The 27,018-nt window shown below is 41.7% G+C and overlaps 2 protein-coding genes across 2 annotated transcripts in view; one reads left to right on the forward strand and one right to left on the reverse strand.

The window, feature by feature from the left end:
* Positions 1-2,870: 2,870 nt before the first annotated feature.
* On the reverse strand, positions 2,871-12,075 carry NDUFA11 (NADH:ubiquinone oxidoreductase subunit A11). Its single transcript, XM_078670392.1, has 4 exons — positions 11,946-12,075; positions 7,486-7,578; positions 4,642-4,764; positions 2,871-3,108 (listed from the first exon to the last, which is right to left on the reverse strand). The coding sequence occupies exons 1-4, from the start codon at positions 12,022-12,024 to the stop codon at positions 2,996-2,998; spliced, it is 408 nt and encodes a 135-aa protein (XP_078526518.1). The 5' UTR covers positions 12,025-12,075; the 3' UTR covers positions 2,871-2,995.
* A 77-nt stretch (positions 12,076-12,152) lies between these two features.
* LOC144799165 (uncharacterized) overlaps positions 12,153-27,018 on the forward strand; it is a 43,621-nt gene continuing 28,755 nt past the window's right edge. The window contains exon 1 of the mRNA XM_078670391.1: positions 12,153-13,715. Within this exon, the coding sequence (XP_078526517.1) occupies positions 13,214-13,715 (502 nt within the window). The 5' untranslated portion in view covers positions 12,153-13,213. The remainder of the gene's footprint in view (positions 13,716-27,018) is intronic.

Here is a 27,018-nt window from a genome sequence, read left to right on the forward strand (position 1 = left end):
GAATTATTTCTAAAGGTGATCCTTAAGACTAGATATGTCCGGAGGACAGATGTGGGTACCACATAATGTCCCTCTAGGTACTGGAATTCTATCCTGACACCCATTCATATACCCAATAGAACTCTTTCTCTCTCTAAACCCCATCTTTAAAGTAGATCTATCATCACCACTAACAAGAGTTAGTCACAAGATCTTGGACCAGAGAAAGAACGGGCCTCGCCCTTCAAGATCACTCATGCAAATCATCTTCAATAAACAAGCCTAAATGACACTTACAAAAGTATAAAAGTACCAAGTGCGCGCAGGTAGCAAGTATTTTCCTACTTCATGCATATTCTCTATCATATTGTCCTGCACTGCAAATGCCACCGCGCTAAAGGTCAGGCAAGACACCGGAAAGAGCCCTTCCAAACTGAAATCAAGTTTTACATTTAGGATGGTGAAGCCTCACCCCATACAGGTAGCAACAATTGAACATGAGACCAAAAAAGTAAAAGTACAAACTAAATTGTTATAGAATGCCCTACATGATGGCTTAGTATTGCAGATCAACGACCGGGAAAAGTAGCAATGCACAGAAAAGAGGAAAGTGACAAAGACACATGGGGTATGCATGCAATTTCCAGAACCATACAGCGGGTTCAGAAAGTCAAAGCCCACCAGTCCTGATCAAAGAAAACGAGAGAGTCAGGGCCATATGTATCAAAAACGATTTTTGCAATTCTCAAATTGTGATTTTTAGCAAATCGCAATTAGAGAACCACAAAATACAATGTATGTAAGATTTGCTAAAAATTTAGCAAATCCTACATATTCTGTATTTGCAAATCGCAAATTGAGCTTGGCAAATAAGGAATTCCTTCCCATTCATTCAGAAGGCCCATAGGAATGAATGGGAAGATATTCGCAAATTGCGATTCGCAATTAGAGAATCGCAAATTGAGAATGCAATTTAAAGGGTGTCAAAAGGCCACCCTGTTGCACCCCTGAACTATATATCTGTGTGCAAAAAAGTGAATTTTTCAAAGAAATCGCAAATTACCACCAACTTCAAGTTGTTGGTAATTTGCGATTCCTTGCGGCCAAATCGCACTTTTTCTGTGCTTCCTACATTGCATTTAGGGAATCGCAATTTGCGATTCCTTAAATGCAATCGCAATATAGGGAATTGCACAGCTAAATTGCGATCGCAAAGCTGAAATTTTGCGAATTTCAGCGTTTGTAATCGCAATTTAGCTTGATATATATATAGGGCCCTCAGTCCCGTAAATGTTGATGTGCCAAAAACATAGCAGCGGGTAACTCACAGGATTAGTCAGCCCTATGTAGTCATCGTGGCAACTACACAAAAATCCCCTTGAGTGCTCAGCCTCCACCCCCTGGATTAGGATCTCTCCCACAAGACATTGGTCTTGCCACGTGCGCTCCTAAAACCGGATATTCACATCCACGATGAGAAGGCGTGTCTACCAAAAGAGAACCACCTCCAGAACTACAACCATCGCGATAAAACTCTTTTTGCTGCTTGTGCTCAGAAGTGCTAGCGTGCCTCCTTCCTTTCCCAGCTTTGTTCACTTTCCCATCATAAATGAAGCTGCCTTCCCCTTCTTGTTGGCCAATGTTCATCGTACAGCGCGCCCCATATCCCTGGATAAGACTGTACAGTACAAAAATCTAAAATCTGCGACTCCTAAACAGGGTTATCTGTTTTGCGCTTTTATTCAATTGCTCGCACCGTACTTGCTGTAAAATCACAAATCTCTAATCTACAGCAAATACCTGCGTCAAAAGCAAGGAGTTTGATGTACTTACAGGGAACAAAGGCTATAGTATGTGTCTGAGAAAAGTAATTAAAGAGATGTTGAAAGTGGAGCTTTTTAAACAGGAGCTGGCGAAACATCATGAAATCACATCGAGATAATTCGATTTGCAATGAATCCAAAATGAAAGGCCGTCGATGGAACATACTGGCGTGGGATTCTTTAAGATTTGGAAAGGGTAGAGACTGAACTATAGAGTCAAGCTGCTAGCACTTCAGTAGCAAGAATCCATTTTGCTTCTCTTTATCCAAACTCTTGCCTCGCCAGATATTTTGGGAGGATGAAAGTAATGCCACACCAGAGGTTTGACAATCATCTGAGTAAGTTTAAAATGGATGGCTACAAGGTCTCAGTTAGTCGGTGGTAGAAACACTATCAATCGAACTGTCGTCGAAAGCAGAAACAAAAGAAGAAGAAAAAACACAGGCAGAGGAGAGGATCTCCTAAAATAGACTGCCAATCACCAGGAAGGACATGTGGCTAAGAGGCAAAGAACAGGCACAAAATATACTAGTCCCTACAAGGACTAGTCTTCTAAACATGATAAGCAATGTACTTACTTTACTCAGAAAGCCTTAGGCAATGCACAAGGGTTTACTTACAAAGTATATAAATATTCTGGATTATTTTGTATTCTCACTAGCATTTTGTAAAGCAGTGAAATATGTGAGATGTAGCTATGAAAGACAAACAAGAAACTGCCTAGAGGTACTCCCTCCTCTTCTAGCCCAATACTTGGGAAAATCTCTGTATCTTCCCATCACCCTACAGCACCATGGGTCTCAGACACTAAAATTACGGTTTAATCAAACTGTGCTACTTGATAGTACCCACCAAACATCCAAGTGCAATCCTATTCCCTGAAGTTGTCGGAGGCTCAATAGGCATTTATAAAGGTGAGAATCTAGAATCAAACATTGGTGGCAGATTTGATAGCAAGAAAGGGAAGGCCGCACAAGTGAATACAAATTATCTGCCATCCCTCACAACATCAAGTGCTTCGACTTTAGAGAAAGAACTGTAGACAAAAACTTAGTAGGACTATTCACATACACAAATATAATCTTTATATTTTAATAGATACACCACAGAATAGTATTACAGATTTTAGCTTCATATTTTACAAGCAACGGTGCAAAGACGGATTCTACGGCTTGCGCCAAACTTAGATGCAGTTATAGCCGCGGTGGTCCAATGATTCGGATATTTTCCAACTTGGCAATCTTTGCAAAGGCTGCCACCGTTCCAAAAGCCAGGCAGGCGGTTGTACCAGTCATATAGTTGTGCGCTGTGAACACAAGGAGAGGGGAATCAGTTGCCGGCAGTGTAAACTTCAAACAACCCATTATATTTTATCAATGCCTACTTTTATTCTTGTAAGAGCAACGCACAGAGATTGCTCCCAAAATACACAACAGTCTTTAAGTACCGTATAAACTAATGAGTCACAGAAAACTAACTTTCTAATGGGGTAATGTGCCACTATGAAAGGATATTCAACAAATAAATAACTTTAATTCAATAGTACTTGTTTGTTGCCCTCAATATAAATTGGTTTTAAAAACTTAACCAAAAAGTGAAATAATGTTCCACCGAAACATTCCAATAAAAGGGTTGTTCCTTTGCGCATGTAGGAAGTTTGGTAGTTTTAATTAGAATGAAACATGGTGGCCTAATTGAATACATGTCGTATCAGCCCAATATATTACAATTAAGTTTCTCAATGAACAGCGTTTCAATGGAAACGTCAGATTTTGCCACAGGTGTAATTAAATGGACACTGAAATTATTTGGCTTAACACCATTCCATTGAAAAAATTTATCAATTCTCAGTAGCATCCAGCCTTGTCTTTTACCATAATATTTTTAGAACATTTATCCAAAGCCTACCCTTGCATTATATCAACTGAGACTGTGACCTTTATTGGTTAGCGTGAAACTAACCTCACCCTAACCACAGCCCTTGGCCTTACCTTGAAATACGCCTTTACGTCTAACCCCAAACTCTGCACTAAATTACACCAAACCTAGGTCCCACAACCATGTACCCAGTCTTCATTCTAACATTTATTCTACATAAGCTTGAACCCAGCACACTCCCAATCTTCACCCAAATTTTGATATTAATATCATAATTCAGATGAACTGTAGTGGTCAATTTAAATGTTTCACTACACTTTTTTCAAAAAGTTATACTGGGAACTCTGGATGTAATGTGATGAAATGGCACGTATTCTTGGTCTAATCAGTGAAATATGTGGAGATAGTGTTTCAGGTGCTCACTTGTAGAATCACTGCGTAACCACTGTGGAACAATGATCTTAAAGTGTTCAGTTCTCTTCCCGCGCAGTATTTGTACTTGTGGCACTCGAGTAAAAATGTACAGACAGCTGGTTCAGTGTAATGCTTGCCCTAGGTTCCACAACTGTAATGTGTAGTGTCATTTGCAAGTCCTGCATGCTCCTTTCTTGTGTTGACTTTGGGTGAACGGCGGGAATGCAGTTATCCTAGAGGGATAACTCACTTTCATTCAGATGTCAATGCCACTGCTGTATAGTATATTCGCTTGTTCAGGTACAGTCCTATGGTGGCCTTCACATAAAAGCGCAGGAGACAAAACGGGCTACTAAGAGCCCCACACAATGCTGAGCAGCTTTGTGGTCTTTTAGAAGTCACTCAGCTTTTCATCTTTGGAAGATTATCACAGCTCTGTGGGAGGCTCTTCAAGACATTCCTTTATAAGAGGGAAAGTAACTAATGGAGGAGAGTTTAAGAGGGGTAAATATAGCCTTTGCCTTTCTCAGACTAAGGTACTACTTACTTCTCACTCCAAGAAACACTCCAGATGCACATCCACCTGCAAAGTAATTGAGTGGGGAGTCCGGCTTCTCACGGATCTGCGCTGTGATGCAAGTGGTCATGCCAAATATAGCACCGAGAGAGGCTGCGGAGAGAAAGCAAACTCAATACCCCAAAATTACAGCAAAGTACTTGGACACAGTTTAAATGGCTCCATACAGAAGATGATGGGAATCAACCTCATACAGACCAGTTGCCTCCCTGCATTTGCAATGTAAAAAAACAAAAAGACAGTACTGATTAAAGAACAATAGCGTTTGTGAGTAAATGTAGGCCGGCGTACCCTGCAATTAAGAGCTGCTACAGCAATCATGGAATCTACTTGTCTTGGTGTCCAAGTATGCCCCCTGATTTACTTTGTAGTCCCTGGATCTAGCAAACAGCTCATCAGATACTTCCGTTAATTACATTTCTAATTGTTCTGCTTTATTTATTGAAGTTTTGTATAGCGCTAGCTGGACCCGAGGGTATTAGAGCGCCTCACAACATGTACAATTATGAGCAAACAAGTTCTGAACGACAAACGAGAGCAGAGAAAAAACAAAAGCATCTCCAGTTCATCAACTCAGAGGAAATATGAAAGCAGATGTGGGACATATCTCCAATTGGAGGGGATTCAATAGTAAACCTTCCCGAGACCATTCTGCGTTACCCTTTACGGTAGGGCGCGCTCTAGAAAGAGGGTTTTGAGGAGTGTCTTGAATTTCGGGAAGGAGAAGGTTAGTCTGATGTGAGGAGGTATGGAGTTCCAAATCTTGGGCGCATTTCTCGCAAAGGATTTATTTCCGGTTTTGAGTTTCCGAGCTTTCAGAGGGATGAGTAGAAGCGTGTTGGAGCTTCTGAGGTTCCTGGACTGACCTGCCCTTTTGAGTTTGGCGGCCAGATATTCGTGTTTTATTCTTTCTTATACTACAAAATTACCCAATTTAATGTCTCTCCTGTATTATCACTAACATTAAGTTTCCATGATATTTAAAGAGCATTTGTGCATCACAACATATCTTCCTGGAGCTACAGCAACCAAGACCTAAGAAGGTGTACAATGAGCAGGAAAGATCTCAGTGTGAAAAAGAAGAACAGGTACTTATTTCTATTACAGTTGTTCTGGTCTGCTTCATATAGTTCTGCCCAGTTAACGCTTCCTGTTCCTTACAGCTCTATCACTACTAAAGCGCCCTTTTGTTTTCCAGTCGCTCCATTCTGAATAATGATTCGGTTTCACCAGCAGGTCTGACCATCATTAATACCCCAATCTGTCCAACAGCACAATTCCAATTAACGTTCCCTTTCTTTCTAGGACCTCATCCCCATCAATGCTCGGCTTCTTTCACTCCCCACTAATATCGCCTAAGAAATTGGTTTCCATTAATGCGCTTTTTGTTTCCTCTTCAATTGCCATCTGAAACTGTAGAAGACATCAAGACACATTAACATACAGCAATTTATTACTATCATGTCTAGAAACGGATATGCCAAAAATGGCAATGCCTTAGGGTTTTGAAGACACTAATTCTGCTCCAGAGTTCAATGGCGCAGACACCTTCCTTTTATATGACAGACTTCATGGGAACTCAAGCCACCTTTAGTGAGTAGTTATAACCAGAGTATAAAGCAAGAACAACCTGTCTTTGGAATGTACTTCAATCGCCCCACAAAATCCATGAAAACCCTTCAATCACTCTGAATCAAAGAAAGTAATTTGAAACACTGCATGTAGTACATAAAAACACTGCACAAAGGTGTCAAAGACAACTCTGAGGAGTTCGGCAGACCCTCCAAGTCTGCCTCACACAAGCGACTGACCATCCACAAGGCTAATTTTAAAGGTTTGGGTGAGGTCTCTACAAATACAAGGTCCAGCCCAGAGAATTCCAGCCACAAAGACTTGAGAATTATTTCCTGATGTTTCGTAAAAGTCTCAAAGGGCATTCACTTAAAAAAACGTATGGTCTCGGAACACCCTAATCTGAGGGAACCACCCAAACCACAAACCCGGCTATCTGACCAAACCGTTCCAGCAGCCGCCAGTGATCTCCACCTTCTCTTCTAGGCGGTAGCTTTGGTGGTGGTTCCCTCCGGCTGTACATGACACATACCTCCATGTGTATGTCACCTTCCATTATTTAACTTCTGTGAGAACACCCAAAACATTCCATGAATGTCCACTCAGATTTCTTCTGAATGAATGTTGTGTAGGTTACATTTTTTAACAAATTATATGAGTGGAAAAGCTCCATCTAACAAGGCCTCTAGTGCAATGTCAAGGAACAGGGTGGTGACTGCCATCGCTTTCCAAGAGCCTATATGGAAAATAACAAACACCAAGTGGCACTGCTTTTCATTCTGTGAAGCCTAAGAAAAGCTTTTGGAAGGGAAGTTTCTCAAATGTTGATATGTGTTCTTATGTGTGAGATAAATGCAGGCTGAGCATTCTTCAATCATAGCACGCATCACAAAAGTAAAACAAAAGAAAATGTACCTATTAAGATATTCAAGAAAGGCGGTCTGTTGAGCTTTACCGACTACACAAACCAGTGGGGACATCACAGTAACGCTCAAGCAAAAAACATTTTTGGGGGTTTCGGTTTTAAAGCAAATTACTGTAAATAAGAATCCCACAATCATTTACATTAATGGCGACACCATAAAAGATATCCATTATCTTTACCAGAGTCTGTGCGTCCTATGCCAAATTCAAATCTCATTACATCCGTCAAACACTTTCGTACCAAATTCGGTAATAAAGTAGCATTCCCGTATCAGACAATAAATGATGATGTCGAAGGATACGATGAGTTGTGCTTACCCATAGTGAGAGTGGCCGCAGATGCCCTTTGTAATCCCTGAAGTGCAGTCTCTGGTTGGTATATAATAAGATGATAAGCAGAACCCACCAGTCCTGCAAACGAAAAGAACATGTCTAAAGCGAGCAATGTCTTCTTGCAACTGAAGAACAAAGGACATTTCAAAGTCAGGCTAACACATCCGACTTCCTGATTTTTCAAAACATACATACAGACTTCATCCAACACCTACAAAGAAAATACACAGATCCTATCCCCACTTGTCTAGTGCTTCCACTCCACCACCTGGTATCGGATGGCCCAATCCCATCATTTCTCCCATCATCCCATTCTTCTGCGTGACCTGCTTCTTACAGCATAAAGGACTATCTATGCTCATGGACACAGGTTACATTTCAGTGGAAGAAATGAAATAGTCTGAAAAATTTGATGAAATGTTAAACTCTTGGTGCAAATGTGAAAGAGGATTGGAAAACACAGAAGAAGAACGATGTGTTGGAATGGTGACTTGACCATCTATCACAGGACGTGTGGCTGATCATCAAGATGGTTGTGTACTAAAGTGCCAAAAAGTAAATGTCTCTGTCAAGTCAATTTAAGTTTTGTAGTAAAGGCGGTATATCAGCAATTCAAGGCGCGTGCAGTATTACGCACTCACTCCCCTGCCATACCTAGGGTAACCAAGTGTACCATAATACCAATGACCATCCATAGACATGATAGGCAGTGTCTAGAACTAAGCAGGAAGCCTCAGTTCTGAACGGAAGTGACTGTGGGAGACTGAGCCAAAGCTGGGTCAGTCAAAATCCAGATGATGTGGTGAAGATATGAATCTACAATTGGTAGACCCCCAAAATAACACTATTCTAAATTGAAAATTCAGTGAGATGAGGAATAAAGGGCCAGGAGAAAAGGAAGAGTTTAACATTTTCAAAGCTAATATGCTCTCACTGTAGTACACACACACACAATTGTATACTTATGTCGAATGTAAACTTTTTACCACAAAATCTGACAGTGCAACTAAAACTGCCACTTTGTCCATAATTAAAAATAAATAAATTATAATAAATATTAAAATTTATTTTTTACCCAGAGGTTTTGTCTTTAGGTAGTCATGTAAAGCAACATTTCAGCCTCCCTTTGGACTCATTCCTTGATTTGGTCTGGCCCTGTCCCCATGACTAACTGGCCAATAAATGAGTCTAGTAAAGTGAAGAGATTCTTAAATTATATAGATGATGTGAGGGAAGCAGTGTTTAACTGCAAATTGACAATTCCGAAACTCTCCTCTCAGGATTTTCTTACCTCAACAGCCTCTCACATCTACATTCTAACTGACCTCAGGTAGGAAACTATACCAAGCGAGAAATAAGGAAAGGGGGAAGAGGAAGGACATATATAGCATAGTTTATGTAATAGGTATTATGGATATAATAAAATATATGTCCATTCAATTTAGGTACAATTATTATTAAATATTGAAGCAAAGACAACATAGATTTGGACCATGGTCCTTCCATAGGTCTCATGCCACCTAGGTCTGCGTTGGCTACTTGAGTCTTTGACAGAATGGTCAGACGTTTCACCAAGTGAATCTGCATGACTTACGGTGCCCAAAGGACGGCAGGGTATTTGATCACCTGTCCACTCTCCAAGCTTGCCCATCCCCCACAACAACTATGTTGTGTTTAACTTGCAAAAACCTCATAGGCATGGTGAAGACGCCATCCTTGTCTTTGCGAGTTATTGTTTCTTAATCACCACCCATTCGAGCAAACACCACTTTAGGTCCAACACACCAAAGTTAGTATCATCTCTCTTTTGGTAATCCTACACACACTGTGGACCCCAACTGGATATCCACCACTCAACCAACTAGAAACAAATTATGTAAATGGATGACAATCTTTGGTAACGCAAAAGAGAAAATCCTTCAAAATGTGTTACAGGTAGTATAATACAAGACCTTAACAATTTTTTAAGCGTCATGATGTTTATTCACTACTTTCTAGTCAATGGTGTGTGACTAGAGGGAAGTGCCCCCTCACTATGACAAGAGCACATAATTAACCCACTTTAATGCTAGTTGCGAGTAACGTATGATTGAATGAAATAAATACTTTCATGAACACCTAGCATTGATTTGCAGTGATATACGTTCAATGAACACAGTACATAGCAGATGCGTTTTTGCTTTGCGGTGTCCACCAAATAGAGGAAACATACATTCGTTTTGACTATCTTTTTCTTTATTTCATATCAATTACAGGTTTGCCCATTAGAGACAAAATCTGGTATGAGAGCCTTATGCCTCATTAATAAACATGGACTGAGTGCAATAAAGGTAGTGACAGCCCTTAACCCCTTCCATGCTGCCGCGATTCTGCTCCTGTGCTGAAGATTTCAGCACAGGTGCGGTCATGACGGCCCCCAGTCGTCATCAGCACACGAGCACTGTAGTGCATGACGGCTGGGGGCCGTCATCCGCATGCAAGGGGTTAAACAAAAACCTAAATGAAGGTCAAACATGTTGGGTGTACAAAGTCAAAACATGTTGGCTGTACAAAAATCATTGTATTTCACTGATATCCATACATTATTTTAATCATATGCAGGGTACCCCATTATTAAAAAGGATAACTTGCAGCTAAAGCCTGAGGTATTTTTCAGATTACAAGTGAATCATTGTCTGGATCCAGTGCCATTTTATTAAGAACTCCTGAACATCGATTGAGTCCTCTGAGATGGTAACCCACTTACATAGGTGTGGATAGGTCACTTACGATGAAACATGCCATGAGTAAAAGAGGGTGAGGTGACCAATCCATATTTTCTGGGGGATCTGTGACACACATAGGGGACTAAATGTGTTTACCCTCAGAGAGTGCTCTAGCATTACTGCAGGTGTAAGTGTGGTGTCTGAGGTCGTGCTAGGGTATTTTACCTCCAACTCTTCAGTGGTGTACATAAGCTCCTAATATTGTTTAAGGCAGGAAAAGGCAGTACATTTAACATACAGAGTGCCGATTTTCCTGTATACGTTACTTTGTACTAAGTAGAACAGATCTAATACATTCTTAAACTATGCATTCTACTGAACAGTAGCTGTTCAAATAGTAATCATCGTTTGTGCTTTTTTTTCCTTAGGAAGTTGGAGACTGATTTAACATTAGAAACGTATATTGCCAAGTTAATTCTCTTGTTTCTGTAATGCCTTTTTAGGAATTTTCTTCATAAATGGATTGGTGGTTTTTAAAATAGTTTAATACTTGTTTTAATCTATTCTCAAACAGCATTTATTGTAACATTTTGAGATCGACTTTTCAACCGATGTATATATAATGATTTGTTGCACTTTTATGTTTTTTATTTCTATAGCCGAATAAAGTTGATATTGATTGAGTCTCTTGCACATTGTATAATGAATTCCACAACAAGTAACAACGAAAAAAAGAGTCACAAATTTCCCTTGTGTGCTTTTCCAGGCAACCTACTTCACTATTCCTCTTTACCCCAGCTGTCAAAGATAGACACTTTGACATAATTCAGTTTGAAATGTTGTCTTCTCTCCAAATTCATTCTACTACCATTTAAATGTCACCAAATTCAGCAATGCCATTATATATATATATATATATATATATATATATATAATAATGTAAAGGAGGACGACAAGATTTATTTCATGCTTTACTAATTTGTCCAAACGCGAGAATGGTAGAGGCTCGACGACGATTTATAAAACCTATCCAATTACAGCATAAAGCGACTCTAGTTCATGACTTAATTATGCTGTGTAACTCCCTAGCCAATTAATTAGTTTGTCATAACGTGCTTAAATTTTTTTTAACTTTTTTTAAATTGTTCTAAAATAGAGCAAATAATCGTAACATTTTTTCAATAGAATGTTGCACAGGTGGCTTTTAAAGCATTTTTATTATTCTATTTTAATAATGAATTTTAAAAGCTGTGTGATAGTATTTTAACAAGGAAGAGTTCATGTGTATGTATTTGTTGACCTCAGAAGAGGCCTGAATCAAATAAAACATTGTATTGCATTGTAGGTTGGAATATAGAAGCTAAAGGTAGAAACATCTTATAATATTTACTGTTCATCTTGTTTTTACACTGCATTTATTTTGAGCTCTCTTCAGGGGTTCGGCTCGTTCTTAAGCTTTTAGTGCCAAGCCACCCTGTCCTCACCCGGATGTCTGAATACCTACTCTGTAAATTAAACCTCTGGTTTTATAGCAGTAACTATAACTGGGCGATCACCACCCCCGTCGGCATAACAATTTAACCAATGAAGTCCTCCAGCAGCTTTGCCCGCCCCTAAATGTCACCAATGTACCGCACTGCCCCTCAGCCAAACTGGAGCCACATCTACCACCCACTCCCAAAATCACACAACCCCCACTATTTTGAGTTTCGAGGATTCTGGCAGACCCATTGCCCTCACCCATGGCAGCCCCAATCTTGGTGGGGATCCATGTCTTCTGCAAACAGTCTGTCCCGTCCTCGGCGTCCCAGTACCCCATCTTCAAGGCTGCAAGGGCACACAGCGGCAAATCTCGCGAGAAGAGCGGCTGGAAGGCTGCTTCATGGATGGAACCAAAGGACGAGTGAGGGTGAAGGGTAACGAAGCGGCCATCTTGAAAGGGAGCCACCTTGTTCGTGTGCAACGTAAAACCAACACGCGTCACCTGAGCGCTGATTGGCTCAAAGCTTATGGCATGAACGCATGTACTTTTGTTGCCATATTAAAATACCAAGTTTGAGTTGAAGCATTCCAAAAATGAAATATTGTAACGATTAATGTTTGCATATTTTTGCAGACCATGTTTTAAAACATACTTTTTTTGATCTTGTGAAAAAAGATGAACTCAAATATTATTACGATATTTAAAATTATTCATGCTTTTTCTCGTTCTGAATTTTACGGCGCAGTGCGCTAAAGAATTATAAGCGCGTAAAGATGGATTCTGCTTTTTCACGGTATGACAGCAGACGGCCCCTCGCAGTCTAGCCTGGCTCTAGCGGCGGAGCGCCCTGCCCATGCGCACCGCCTTTGTTGGTCTGGTGTACTCGATGCCTTCGGAGTAACCGGAAATCGGCGGTCTTTAAAGAGATACTCCAAAAGTTCCTGCTCGGGTATCACTGAAATTTTTGCAATATAGGCATCGGAAGCCTTACCGATTGGATGCCTGCCTCGTCATCAAGAAGTAAGTCCCGCTTCTGGCCGCCTGAGTGGACCCATAGACTTTAATGGAGGTTCACACCTGGCCAGGTCCTCTGGATCTATAAGATTGCATGTAGGGCCACATCTGGCAAGCCCTGATGGCAATATGAAGCTCAGCTAGTCTCAGTGGAGCCATAGACTTAAAGGGTGTTTCATTCCTAGCATGACCTAGTGGATGTATATGTTTCTGAGGGTGTTTCACGCCTGACAAATCAATAAATGGAATCCCACCTCTCACAAGCTGAGGTTGTACACACCCATGGACTTAACGTGAGTCTCTGAGCTGTGCATAAAGACACAAGTCCTAAAATACATGCTTAAGAGGGAGTAAAATGCAACTACATGTGCATGTGTGCCACTAAGTACACAATCTACCAAAAATCACTTATATAGCACATGTATAAAGTACGGTTATCAAGTGTGGCTAGCTGACATATTAGTCTGCTTTCAGAACACATACTGCTGGATTAACCACAAACCAGTGGACAATGATTTCCATGCCAAAAAAGACAATGAGGTCCAGCCACCTCCCACTTCATCTGGTACGACACTATCCGAACAACATGGATGTCGACAGCAGTGTGAATCCACCCTACAGAATGCAAAAACGAAAGCGCAATTTTACAGAAACCGAAGCGGATATCCTAATTCGCTACGTGATGGAGCACTATCCTGCGCTACACAACAACCAAGGACATAATTTAAACGTTAGGGCCAAACAGGCCATGTGGCAGCAAGTGACAGACCAGGTCAATGCCATGGGTGTTGAGCGCCGGACTGTTACTGATATCAAAAAAAGGTGGCAGGACGAGAAGCGCCGAATCAGGGACAAGGTTCTGCGAATCCAACTTGCTGCTGCATTCCCAGGAGGTGGTCTTGGTAACCATGAGAGGCTGACCCCAAGGGAGCAGGCCGTGTGTGCTCTTATCAGCCCTCAGTCAGCGATGGAGTCTGGTATCGGTGGTCTGGACACAGCCACCACAGATCCAGGTAAGTGAAGAGCTATGTACGTGATAAAAATGAGCTTTGCCACATCACCTGGCGCCACACCATATCTAGTATGTACATTCTTTGTTGTATAGACCACAAACTAAACCTTACTGAACTTGTGCAATGACCAGGCAATCCCATATCTAGAACTCTTTACTTTAGGCTTATATTCACAAGAGCCTGCACTATAATCACCATCTAGATAATCTGTTATAAATCTCTCCTAATAGTAGTTTTGCTTTGTACCCAACCCAACATCCTCATCCATGAACACTCTATACAGATTACATCACTTTTCATGTATAACCTTCCACTCGATAAAAAGGAACTGCAACATAACTATGACAGATCACACAGTCCATCTCCTTGTAGCCCTTACATATGACAAACCTTAAACAGTTCTAGCAAATTTCAACAACAAACCCTATTTCTTTCAGATTAGCTTCCAAGACGAATATCTTCAGGTGAAATAAAGAATTTGCTTGCTTGCTGTAAACTGATGGATCACAAATGTTATTGTTCATTTCATTTTCAGCATATTGCTCTCCAACAACTTTCTGATCCCAATTGTTATCATTTCACCTCACAAATTGACTGCCTTTGTTGGGCGTTCAATTCTCAGATCACAAAATACCAGAATCACAAATTTCCATGTGTACTATTTTGCCATTCAGAAGTGTCAATGCATCGCTAGAAATTTTTGAAATAGTAAATGTGCGAACATCCTAAAGTCTCAAGACTCGTGCTAGTCCAGCATTATTATGTACTCTGATCAGTTCACAAACAGGTTACCTTCATTTCTGTAACAATGTTCCACTGGTCTAAATACTGCTCAGTCATTATATGGTGTCCTTGCGTATTGCAAGGTCCCGTCTGACCTAAACAATTACCGTCCCATCACAAACATCCCCACCTTGGCCAAACTGCTGGAAAAATGTTACAGCTTCAACTAAGAAAACATATTGACAAGTTTGATCTCCTCATCACCCATCAATCAGGCTTCCGAGCGAAACACAGCACGGAAACGGCCATGACTCACATAATTGATGACGCCCACCAAATCCTTGATCGCAATGATTCATGCCTCCTCATCCTCCTCGACCTCTCCTCAGCTTTTGACACGGTCAAACATGAGAACCTCCTTGAGCTGCTAAACACTAGAATGGGCTTATCCGGGACTGTTCTCAAATGGTTCACTTCCTTCCTGCATAACCGGTCTCAGAAGTTCAAGATCAACAATGTGTTGTCCTCGCCGGTGCCAGTCGACTTAGGCGTTCCACAAGGATCCTCCCTTTCACCCACACTGTTCAACCTCATCATGGAACCACTTGCCTCCTTGCTCCAAGCATCCAATGTACACTTCCACATGTTTGCCGATGACACTCAACTCTACCTAAAGGTACAATCCCCGGATGATATCAAACTCCTGAACTACACTCTCACAAAGACCCAATCGTGGTTGGCCGACAACCACCTCAAACTAAATGCTCTGAAAACTGAGTTCCTGTTGATAGCACCCCCTGCGAAATCTACCACCATCCAACTTTGGCTCAACCACTTAACAGCATTCAATGTCCGGCCCGCCATCGTGGACTCCGCGAAATCCTTAGGTATCACACTTGACGCAAAGCTCAACATGCAGCAGCACATTAGCATAGCAACGAAAGGGGCTAATTTACAAATCAACACATTGAGAAAGTTGAAACCCTTCCTCCCAGCCAAAGACTTCCAAAATGCAGTTCAAGCCCTAGTCATCCCCCGCATTGACTATGGAATTGTGACCCTCAGTGGTCTCCCTTTAGCAACAACTGCACCCCTAAGAGCCACCTTGAACGCTGCCGCGAGACTCATTACGGGCTCAAGAAAACACTCTCATATAACCCCTGACTTGAAATCTCTGAAATGGCTGCCCTTTGAAGCCAGAATACAACTGAAAATTGCTTTGATGACACACGCGGCTGTACACCACAATGCACCTAACTACCTCACTCAAAAGCTAACTATATCAGGAGGGTTGAGATCCAATAGAAGCTCAAAAAACTTACTCTTGAAACCTCGCAGATTCCGGAAGGAAAAAACATACAAACGCTCCTTCTCGGGAATGGCGCCGAGGATCTGGAACGCACTCCCTCCCGAAACCAGGCTTATCTCCTCCACGGCCTTCTTTAAGAAAGAGGTGAAAGCCATCCTCATGGCTAAGTTCACCTGAACTTTAATGTCTGTTCCTCAGTGACTTTCGTGGCGCTTGGGTATTACTGGTTTCATGATTGTCTAATATCAAATAATGTCATATTTCGCATGATCTAGATTTGCTTATTCCTCTTGTTTGCCACAATTACATGATGGTCAGCCGATCCTTTTATGCTACTCACTAAATATCTATTATTAGACTATTCATGTTAGCCTACTGTATATCGAGGCCCCTTCCCCTTGCTCCCTGGAACTTTTAGATACTTATAGCATAAGTTCTCCTGATTTTTATCGTAGTTGTATGTAAGACTCAGTATCGTCTTTTATTTTCGCTTATTTGATTGTTTATTGACATTCCATTAGAACATGACTGCTATCCGATCATGCTACTGATGTTTATATTTCACCCAATATTATGTCGCGTCACCCTCATGCTATCGTCACCCCCTGTTTTCTGTGAAGCGCTCTGATATCTGTAAAGATCTTGTTCGCGCTATATAAAACTCTGAATAAATAAATAAATTGCTGCAGAACCTCCAAAACTCTTGCATAGTTCCATCACCATAGACATTTACATACCAGTCATCTATTGTACAATTATTACAACGGTGCTCTCTCTGCAATAACAATAATTTGTCATTAATAAAGGGCGTTATCCCACACTTCTGACATTTCTAGATACAAACTTCAGCAAAGTTGGATTATCTTCTCTAGCTTTTATGTTTTTAGGAGACAGCAAAAACAACAGCATCTGTGGGTAATTCTGAGTCCAAGTTGACAAATATTCCAATGATCAGTCGAACCCCTTACTGTTAATGTAGTACTCCAAATTGTTTTTAAAACTATTTGAAAGTTGAGGTTGAGCATCTTAAGAGCATACAGCGAACTTGCAGACTGTTGGCATCGTTTCAGTATATGATATCTGATAGATCGCCTCACCCATTTCCAAACTTCTCTAGGTACACATCATGACCAAGAGACCTTTGTGGACGAATGTACATCATAGTAGATGTCGTCTTCTCATTGAAATTTGTGATGTCTAGAGGCAAGTTTAGCTAGACAAGCATACACTTTCCCTCTTTTTCATAATTGAGATGAAGCAACAGAGGGTTCTGACCATGCAGGTAAAAAAAACTATTTCTAAACATTACAAGTGAAATATTACTGCACTCGCAATAATGGTATGCTTTGAATTTCCAAAACCGTAGAGTGCAAGATTAGGAGACCATTTTGTGCATGACCACAAAGAGTGGTAATTATCATGGGAAGCGTGTTTTTTTCCCCACATTCCTGTCACTTTTCTATATATATTCAGACATGTATTCACCATGCAAAATCAGTAATGTGGCCGCAGAAAAGCCTGAGAGTGATCTTACTGTAAATCTGATAATCCAGATTTTGGAGGAAACTTCAGTTTCTATATCATCTGTTCATTTTAACATTTTATAAACAAAAGCATAGTGTTGTCATGTACTTTTCAAACGATGCTTCCTACACAATGGATTTTCTATATCTTTATTCTCCTTTGCTCGTTGATCTCCCAAATAAACATCACAATTATTTGAGGAGCTATGTTTTATATTGGAATTTTTCAATTAAATTAATGCAAAACTTTCCCATCTCAAGGAGGTATTGAACATTTGCATGGACAAATGACCAGAACATGTCACTTTAATTACAATTTGTATCCACATAGCTACAAAATAGTTAACTTTCTTTTGCAATAGCATATACTTAATCTATAACAGACTAACTTTCCTTTACTTGGCAATGTTTACATATCAGAACAAAATAAAATAATTTTGGCTAGTCTTCCCTTAAATCAGTATATGATACAACACTGTTTTTGTCACTCCACTAAAATGTTTATCGGACATTGCAAATCAGCATATGCAAAACCAAGAGAAATTCTCAAACATTGAAATGTACCACTCCAGGTATGTAATTTCAGCAAATGGTCTTGCATGTGCTTTTCAATGATCTGATTACATGCTGTACACAATTTCGAAAAATATCCTAAACTGTCCTAACTAGGCCAACATTTCCTGTATTTTAAAATCCACTCAGATTTATAACTGATTTCCCGTATTTTAAAATCCACTCAGATTTATAATTTGATCCTGTAAGAAAACACTTTAATACATCTCAAAATATATTGGACTAATTTTTAGGTCGAGCCTTGGCAGCGCATGCGCTGCTGCGAGGCATGCAGTAATGGAGTATGGCTTTGAAGCCCCGCCCATATTTTTAATTGGCTTGTGTCATTGTCCTTCATAAATACTGGTTTCTGAGTCGTTATTAGGATTGTTACTCCTTCCTTGGTACCTCCTTGTCTGCATTTGTTACCTCCCATAACGACTGGACCTTTTACTGGTGTGTTGTATCTTCTGCTTTATATGTTGGTGATCACTATTTTATTTAATGCTATTCCACCCACATCGTCGCAGCGCCCCACCCGCCTTTATTTAAATTTTTACTAATGGCAGTCCGCTTTAACTCTAGCAGCCGCGTTTTTGGATTTATTTATTTTAGCAGCGCAGTCCGCATTTAGTGGCCGCGCTAATTTATTATGTTTGCTAGCGCCCATGCGGCACTTTCGCATTCATAGAGACTGCACCCCTTTTTTACACAAACTATGTCTAAAGAAAGGTAGGCGGCCGACATTAAAGTAAAAGAGTGGCTGCAGTTTCTTTAAAATGTCGTACACGCCCCTTTCTTTAGACACTGCTTGTCTAAAGAAAAGAGTGCAGCCTTCATGAATGTGAAAGTGCCGCATGGGCAGTAGTAAAAAAAATAATATTTGCAATGCAATAGGTCTCGCATTTGCGTATATATGTGTGTGTGTATATGTGTGTGTATATATGTATATGTGTGTGTATATATGTATATGTGTGTGTGTATATGTATATGTGTGTGTGTATATGTATATGTGTGTGTATATATGTGTGTTTGTATATATATGCAAGTGTGTATATATATATATATGTATTAACGGCGCACTACAAGAGCCAGGATGCCTTGCTGGTAACCACGCCTTGGGGCGGGTCTACTTATGAAGGTGCGCGCGTTTGAACTTTGCTCACACTACCTGCCACCATACGCTGCAGAAGAAGGGAGAAGGCTCCCGAAACGCGTCCAGCGTGAAAGACTTTGATGTGAGAGCCTGTTGATATCTTTGCATGCAGGCTGCCAATAAATTTTGAAAAACATTTTCCTCGAGTGGTGTCCTCCAAGTAGTGTAACCCTGCAAGGTTTGGATTTGTTGCGGCTGGCCACGGTCGCGGAGTGAAACCCACCGCCGATTGTTGTGAGCGGTTCCCACATGACACAGGAGTGTTTGGGATGGGATCGAGGAGCGGACAGGCATTTGCAGGACACACCTGCCCATTTTCGTTGACAGCCACAAAGCGGAGCATTGAGTCGCAGGGGTCCTGCATCTACCCACATGGGATTGAAGAGGCATGATTGGAACTGTGAAGCTAGCCCACTGGGGAAATCAATTAACGGCGCACTACAAGAGCCAGGATGCCTTGCTGGTAACCACGCCTTGGGGCGGGTCTACTTATGAAGGTGCGTGCGTTTGAACTTTGCTCACACTACCTGCCACCATACGCTGCAGAAGAAGGGAGAAGGCTCCCGAAACGCGTCCAGCGTGACAGACTTTGATGTGAGAGCCTGTTAATATCTTTGCATGCAGGCTGCCAACTTTCCTCGAGTGGTGTCCTCCAAGTAGTGTAACCCTGCAAGGTTTGGATATATGTATATATATGCATATATGTATGTGTGTATGTGTGTGTATATGTATGTGTGTGTGTGTGTATGTATGTGTGTGTATATATATATATATATATATATATATATATATATATATATATATATATATATATATATATATACAGAATTTCGAAAAATATCCTAAACAGTCTTAACAAGGCCAACATTCTACTCCACTCTACACCAGTTAACTCTAAACCACTCCAAGCAACTCTACTCCACTCTACGCCAGTCTCCTCCACTTAACTCTACACCATTTCCTCCACTCAACTCTGCTGTGCAACATGGCTAAAAGACATTGGCAAAGCAAATAGCTCTCACATAGGTGAAACCTATTGCCTTTGCCATTGCTTATTTTCGTTTACCTGAGGCACTGCAGGAGAGTCGATGTTTATGCTAGTTCACAGCCGTAAACTACTGTATTTCTTTCAAAAGGTTTCCTGCCTCTTATCGTACTACTTATCTCTGGGTATTCAGGTCATCAATCTCGCATGCTTGTGAGGAACAATGCTCTGTCTGCCAGCCTGTTTATTTTGGTTAGTGCTCTTTACTAAAACTTAAACAACCCTGTTCCTTAATTTTACGCCCAGGCCATAGTCACTGGAAATAGGGCAGTGGGGCAGTGCTGAAACACCCCCAAAATAAACATACTGAAGTTCAGAAGTGAATGAGTAATAAAAAGGCTTATAAAGTTTGTTTTTATCTTCTCACATTTACCGTGCATTCAAAAGATAGATGTCAAATGTCGTCGGGCTCTGTTTCCCAGGGAGTATGGCGTTTTTTTTCTTTCTCCCCTGCAAAGTGAGAGGATTTGCGTGACAATCTTACTGACTAAGAGAATGTAAATAGGCTGCTGAAAATTATTTTTCTAGCACGCAACAAAATGTAAATGCCTGTAAATTAACTGTACAAATTTTTCAGAATATATCAGAATTAGGAAAGCAAAAATGAAGCACTTTTTTTTTTGTAATTCTGAAGTGTGGTGGAAGCATCTATTTAAATAGGATCAAAACAAATCAATACACCAAGTGATGCTGATTGTGTGCGCTGTATAGTTTTATCAGTAAAACTGTCTGTGCAAATGTAATGGTCATTTCAGTTGAAAATGTGTTCACTGTAATGGTTTTGCGCTACCACACCATGCATACTCCACTCTACACAATTCCACTCTACACGCCACTCTGCGATCTCTGTTTTTCGTAAAGTTTCTCATCTTTGTATTTTTTCCATTATGCACGCTAAATCAGACGGTCCATTTTTGCATGCAATAACAAAGTTGATTGGGTCCTCCTCGTTTTGAGGAATGGCTATTATCTAGCTCTGGGATTCATTTTTACAAGTGAATATAATCACTTTTTCATCTTCTGAAAATATTTACTCGTCCATGAAGTGTTCAAATTTGGGTAGCAACATACACTTCATGTCTCCTGAGCATCTTGTCAAACATGTGCTATTTTCCCTCCCATGACTGTAATAGGTTGAATTTTGAAATGATTTTCAAAATAATTTTCTCCTTCCTTATATGGGTCTAATTCTTCATCATCAGTTTATTTTCTAAGAGAGTTGTCTAAAACATTTCTGAACGATCTTCTAAATTGCACGTAACACTTTTTTCTGCCACAACTTAATCCCTTACGAGGCAAACCATCTATGACCGCCTTCTAGTCTCTGTTTAGATATAGTTAAATTGTTGTCCCTGCTTTTAATTTATCAATTTTTTTTTACAGGATTACAGTTCGGAAAAACATTAATTCAGCCCTGAATTAGAACACTTAACACTCTAAGCAATGGCCATAACTAAATCTAATATTAGGCTGGGTCTTCACATTTAAATACATTTCTACGGACACGTTTTTGAAGAAATAGCAAAATAATCCTGAAATATACATTCTGGTGCTTGTGATACTGAGTCTCCATCTCGAACAGAACATACCGCCTCCCCTACCTTAGCATCCCCCTCTCTCCCACCTCCCATTCTCAGCCCTCACTACCCTACTGTCTTCAGCCTTCACTCACTCTTCTACTCACCAGCACCGTCTCCCACTGACGGCACTACCTATGCTTCTCACCCACCGCCTTCACCGCCTACTTCACCCACACCCGCCCACAAACACGCCCACTCTTTGAATGCCATCCCACTCATTAGCACCGCAGAACCTTCCAACAACGCTAGTATATCCCCCCCCTCGATACCCTGCCCGCTTTCCAGCTCACTACTCAACCAGTCATCAATCGCTCTCACCACCAACCCCATCCCCAATCCACCTCCTGACCTGACTTTATCCACCCTCCAACAAGTCAAAGAGGATATTTTACAGATCAAAAAAGATGTACACGCAATCAAAGACCTTCTCTCCCCACAGCCCAGTCTACCCCCCACCATCCCTCTACCCTACAAACGACGCACCCTCCCTACATGCCCTCGCCCCCAACGACACCCGCGCTGGCCGACTATCCCCGTTCGCAATAACTCCCACCGCCCCGTCGTGTCCTCAACCCATTGTCGGACCGCGACCTATACTCTCCTACGCTCTTATGGCCCAGGTCCGGTAAAACACATGCCCAACACACACATCCCCATACCCACAATTCTTACAAACCCTCTGAGGCTCCCAACACTCAACAACAGAGGTTCCGTCCCTAACGACCTCAGAAAAGTTCGCCTCACTCTAGAAAGCTCGACCACCCTTCTCTCTCCCAAACTCAAATGCATCCTACTCAACTGCAGATCGGCCCAGAGACACTCATCCGACATCGCTGATCTCGTCTCAGCTAGGGATCTGGACCTAGCCATTCTAACGGAAACGTGGCTTACTGAAGCCTCTACCCCGATTATGGACATACTAGTCCCCCCCAATTATCACATCATTAGGCTGGACAGGTCTCCTGGCAAGACGGGCGGGGGAATTGCATGCATTTTTAGGAGCAACCTCTCCGTCACTAAAGTCACCTCCCCCTCCCTCTCCTCCTGTGAACTCCTCTGCCTCGACATCACCAGCGAGGGCAAACAAGTTTGTGCTCTACATCTCATCTATCACCTGCCTGGTGACAATCTCATATTCACCCAACAACTCATGGACATGATCACTTCCAATGCCAGTCGGCAGACCACCCAAGTCTACCTAGGTGACTTCAATCTCCACTGGAACGATCAGAAAGACACAGTGGTGAATAGTCTCAAAACTTTCCTTAATGCGCTTGACCTCACACAAATATGCGATAGACCAACACACGACAAAGGCTCGATACTCGATCTCATCATTGCCAAAGAGAACTCTACACAACTGGAGGCGATTCTACCCTGCGACTGGTCAGATCACCACATTATCACTTTCTTTATCAATGAGAAAGTTAAACCTAACCCGGCTCAACCAATCAAATCCAAAACATGGAAAAGGGACATGAAGAATCTTAACCCCTCTACCCTGCCTCCCCACATCGGCAATCTCCTCCTTCCCCCTTCAGGTGCCTCGGATGTTCAATCACTGACCGACCACTACCTTGACTCTATGAATACAATAGTCAATGAAGTCGCCCCACTAAAACTGAAGAGAGTCTCCACCAAAATTTCTAACCCCTGGTATGATGATAGACTCAATGACGACAGGCGTACTATGCGAATGGCAGAGCGCACCTGGAGATCGGACCCTTCAGCACTGCACCTCAAAAGGCTTAAGAACAAGAGAAATGCCTACTTCAGGAAAATAAAGCGCACAAAGTCAGACTTCTTTAGCCGCCAGTTGGACCAAGCAAAAAACAGGCCAAGAAAGCTGTTCGAACTAATAAAGACCCAAACAAAGACACAACCCTTACAATCAAACAGCACAACAAGCGACACCCCACACTGTGAAGCCTTCTCTGCTTTCTTTAAGCTAAAGACTGACAACATAAGAAATGACCTCATCATGGATGTAAGCCGATTCCCCAACCACACCAGAATGGCTAACACTCAACCTAAAAACAAGGCATCTTGGCTGTACTTCGATACCTACTCGGAAGAAGCAGTACACAAACTGCTCTGCACCTTGAAGCCCTCTAACCACCTCACAGACCCTCTACCTGCGAATGCTGTAAAAGACTTCATCCCCTTGCTCCTCCCTGTCTGGACCAACATCAACAACAGCTCCCTGCAACAAGGCCTCATTCCAGACTCCCTCAAGGTGGGGCAAGTCACGCCTATACTCAAGAAACCTACAGCTGATCCGTCTGACCTAAACAATTACCGGCCCATCACCAATATCCCCACCCTGGCCAAACTGCTGGAGAAATGTGTCCAACTCCAACTAACAAAACACATTGACCAATTTGACATCCTCAACCCTCATCAATCAGGCTTCCGAGCGAAACATAGCACGGAAACAGCTATGACACACATAATTGATGACGCCCTCCAAATTCTTGATCGCAATGAGTCCTGCCTCCTCATCCTTCTTGACCTCTCGTCAGCTTTTGACACGGTCAAACATGAGAACTTGCTGGAGCTGCTAAGCACTAGAATGGGTCTTTCGGGAACTGTTCTCAAATGGTTTTCGTCCTTCCTTCACAACCGGTTTCAGAAGTTCAAGATCGACAATGTGCTATCTACACCTGTGCCTGCAGATCTAGGTGTTCCACAAGGATCCTCCCTCTCCAACACACTGTTCAACCTCGTCATGGAACCGCTCGCCACCTTGCTCCAAGCTTCCAATGTCCAATTCCATATGTACGCAGACGACACACAACTTTACCTAAAGCTAAAATCCCCGGAAGATATCAAACATCTGAACTCCACGCTTATTAACACTCAATCCTGGCTGGCCGATAATCACCTCAAACTAAATGCTCTGAAAACTGAGTTCCTACTCATCTCACCCCCGGCGAAAATTTCCTCCACCCAAACCTGGCTCAATAACCTAACAGCACTCAATGTCCAACCTACCATCGTGGATTCGGCGAAATCCATAGGCATCACACTCGACGCCAAGCTCAACATGCAGCAGCACGTTAGCAAAGCCACAAAAGCAGCTAATTTCCAAATCAACACACTGAGGAAAATTAAACCCTTCCTCCCTGCCGAAGACTTCAAAACTGCTGTACAAGCTTTAGTCATCCCTCGAATAGACTATGGAATTGTAGCCCTTAGCGGACTCCCGCTATCCACAACAGCACCCTTAAGAGCCTCCCTGAACGCTGCCGCGAGACTCATTACTGGCTCAAGAAAACATTCGCATATATCCCCAGACTTAAAATCTCTAAAATGGCTACCTTTTGAAGCCAGAATACAGCTAAAAATTGCAGTTATGACACACACGGCCGTGCACCACAATGCACCCAACTACCTCGCTCAAAAGTTGTCTATATCAGGAGGTTCGAGATCCAATAGAAGTACAAAAAATCTACTCCTGAAACCTCGTAGATTCCGGAAAGAGAAAACATACAAGCGCTCCTTCTCAGGAATGGCACCCAGGATCTGGAATGCGCTCCCTCCTGAAACCAGGCTTATCTCCTCCGCTGCACTCTTCAAGAAAGAGGTGAAAACCATCCTTCTGGCCAAGATCTCCTGAACCTTATAGGTACTGAACCAGAGACTCTGCACTGCTTCGTATCACTGTTCACCTTGTCCTTTGGCACTATACTTCTACTTGATGGGGACACTACTACGCTACTCTCTTACTACCGACCAATATATGATACACGTTGGTCTACTGATTCACTCTCCCGATGCCCCCACTCAGTGTTCTCTCTATACTAAAACACTGGTATAAGCCATCCACACACCCAAGGTATACCTGAACACCTCTGTAGTGGGTTCAATGACTTGTGCCGTCGTATATTACTTGTTTACCTGATTGTATATTGATATGTTTTATGTATGTTATTATTATCCTACCATGTTAGTGACTATTATACTGCTCCCATTATCTCTGTTTCATTCCTACTGCCCCTACCCTGTCTTTGTGAAGCGCTCTGATATCTGTAAGGATCTTGTTTGCGCTATATAAAACTTTGAATGAATGAATGAATGAGAATAAGTTAGAATAACAACAGATGGCATAACATCCTATAGCTGAGGATTGACTGTAAAAAAAATATTGATTGTGGCATTTATTGTTACTCCCCAGATAAGGCACAAAAAACACAGATATGCCAACATGAAGGAAATGCACACACCTTTCTGCTATGGAACCCGGTGTGCATTTTCCTCCCAGTAATTACACAAGGACAAATAATTGCAAATAGAAGTACAATAAAAGCTGGAAACAGTCCAGTCAGTGGTGGCTCCTCCGATCCTGTGACCTCACCTGTCCAATAACCACCTCTGAATATTATGCAAATACACAGCTTCGCATTTCACTCACTTTTTGTCCCCCTTGTTTAATTTTGATTTTGCTGTTTTTTTAATTTTATTTCTAACTGTGCAAATCCTGTCGAGAATATTTCATATCACCAAGCTTCCCCGTAGACTAGTAGAGGAAGAGTTTTCATGTGCATTCATCTGATTAAATACGCAGCAAGGAGGACTTACACATGAGAACTTTCTGTTAGGTCGTTTGGGCCTAGCTGCAGTCTTCGCTCAGCTCTATGTGACAACTAGACGCAATGTCATCACTGCTGCAGCTTGCACTAGCATAATCAACGCCACATTCGTGTGATTAGTCATTTGGAGGAAGGTTTGTCTTTTTCCACATGGTGTTCTCTGATGGTCACACTTAGGTGGGATATAACAGCTTGTACAGTACCTAGCCAACTTGCTTTAATGCGCGTGCATGCAACCAATACATCAACTAGACACGATTGTTGGGATTCAGGTTTACTAGAGTTCGCCATCACCAACTGATATAGTGAGCTAGACTAAATAGCAGGAACCCTCTGTACCCACACAACACATGGAGGCCTGGAAAATGAGCAACCTCGCCCCTGACAAGATCCCATGACTCCACGAGGAGACACACTACTTTTACCTCCAAATCAACATTGCAGGAAATTAACATTCTACATGAAAAGTTTGCATTGCAAGGTTGGTATAGATTAACAAATATATCTAAATTGTTCTCAACAAGAAGTAGTTGTAGTCCAGCAAAGATGTGGTCCTTGCATAATCCTCACGAGTCATGAAAATGATGTGATTGAAGTGGAACATTCAAAATAACATAATGCAGGTATGGTCTTGGAAGAAGAACCTCTGGAAGTGTCACAAAGAAAATTGAGGAAGCTGTGAAGCCGAGGAATAGGACGCTTCACTCGTCCTACCTGCAGCGTAGAGGTTCGCCCCTCTGTTCTTGTGATTTATTCACTCTGACATATTTTATAAGGTTTCTGGAACAGAAGGCACACTCGTTTCATGGCATGACATTATGGA

This window comes from Lissotriton helveticus, chromosome 12 (assembly GCF_964261635.1).
Source record: "Lissotriton helveticus chromosome 12, aLisHel1.1, whole genome shotgun sequence".
In the NCBI taxonomy this organism is placed as follows: Eukaryota; Metazoa; Chordata; class Amphibia; order Caudata; family Salamandridae; genus Lissotriton; species Lissotriton helveticus.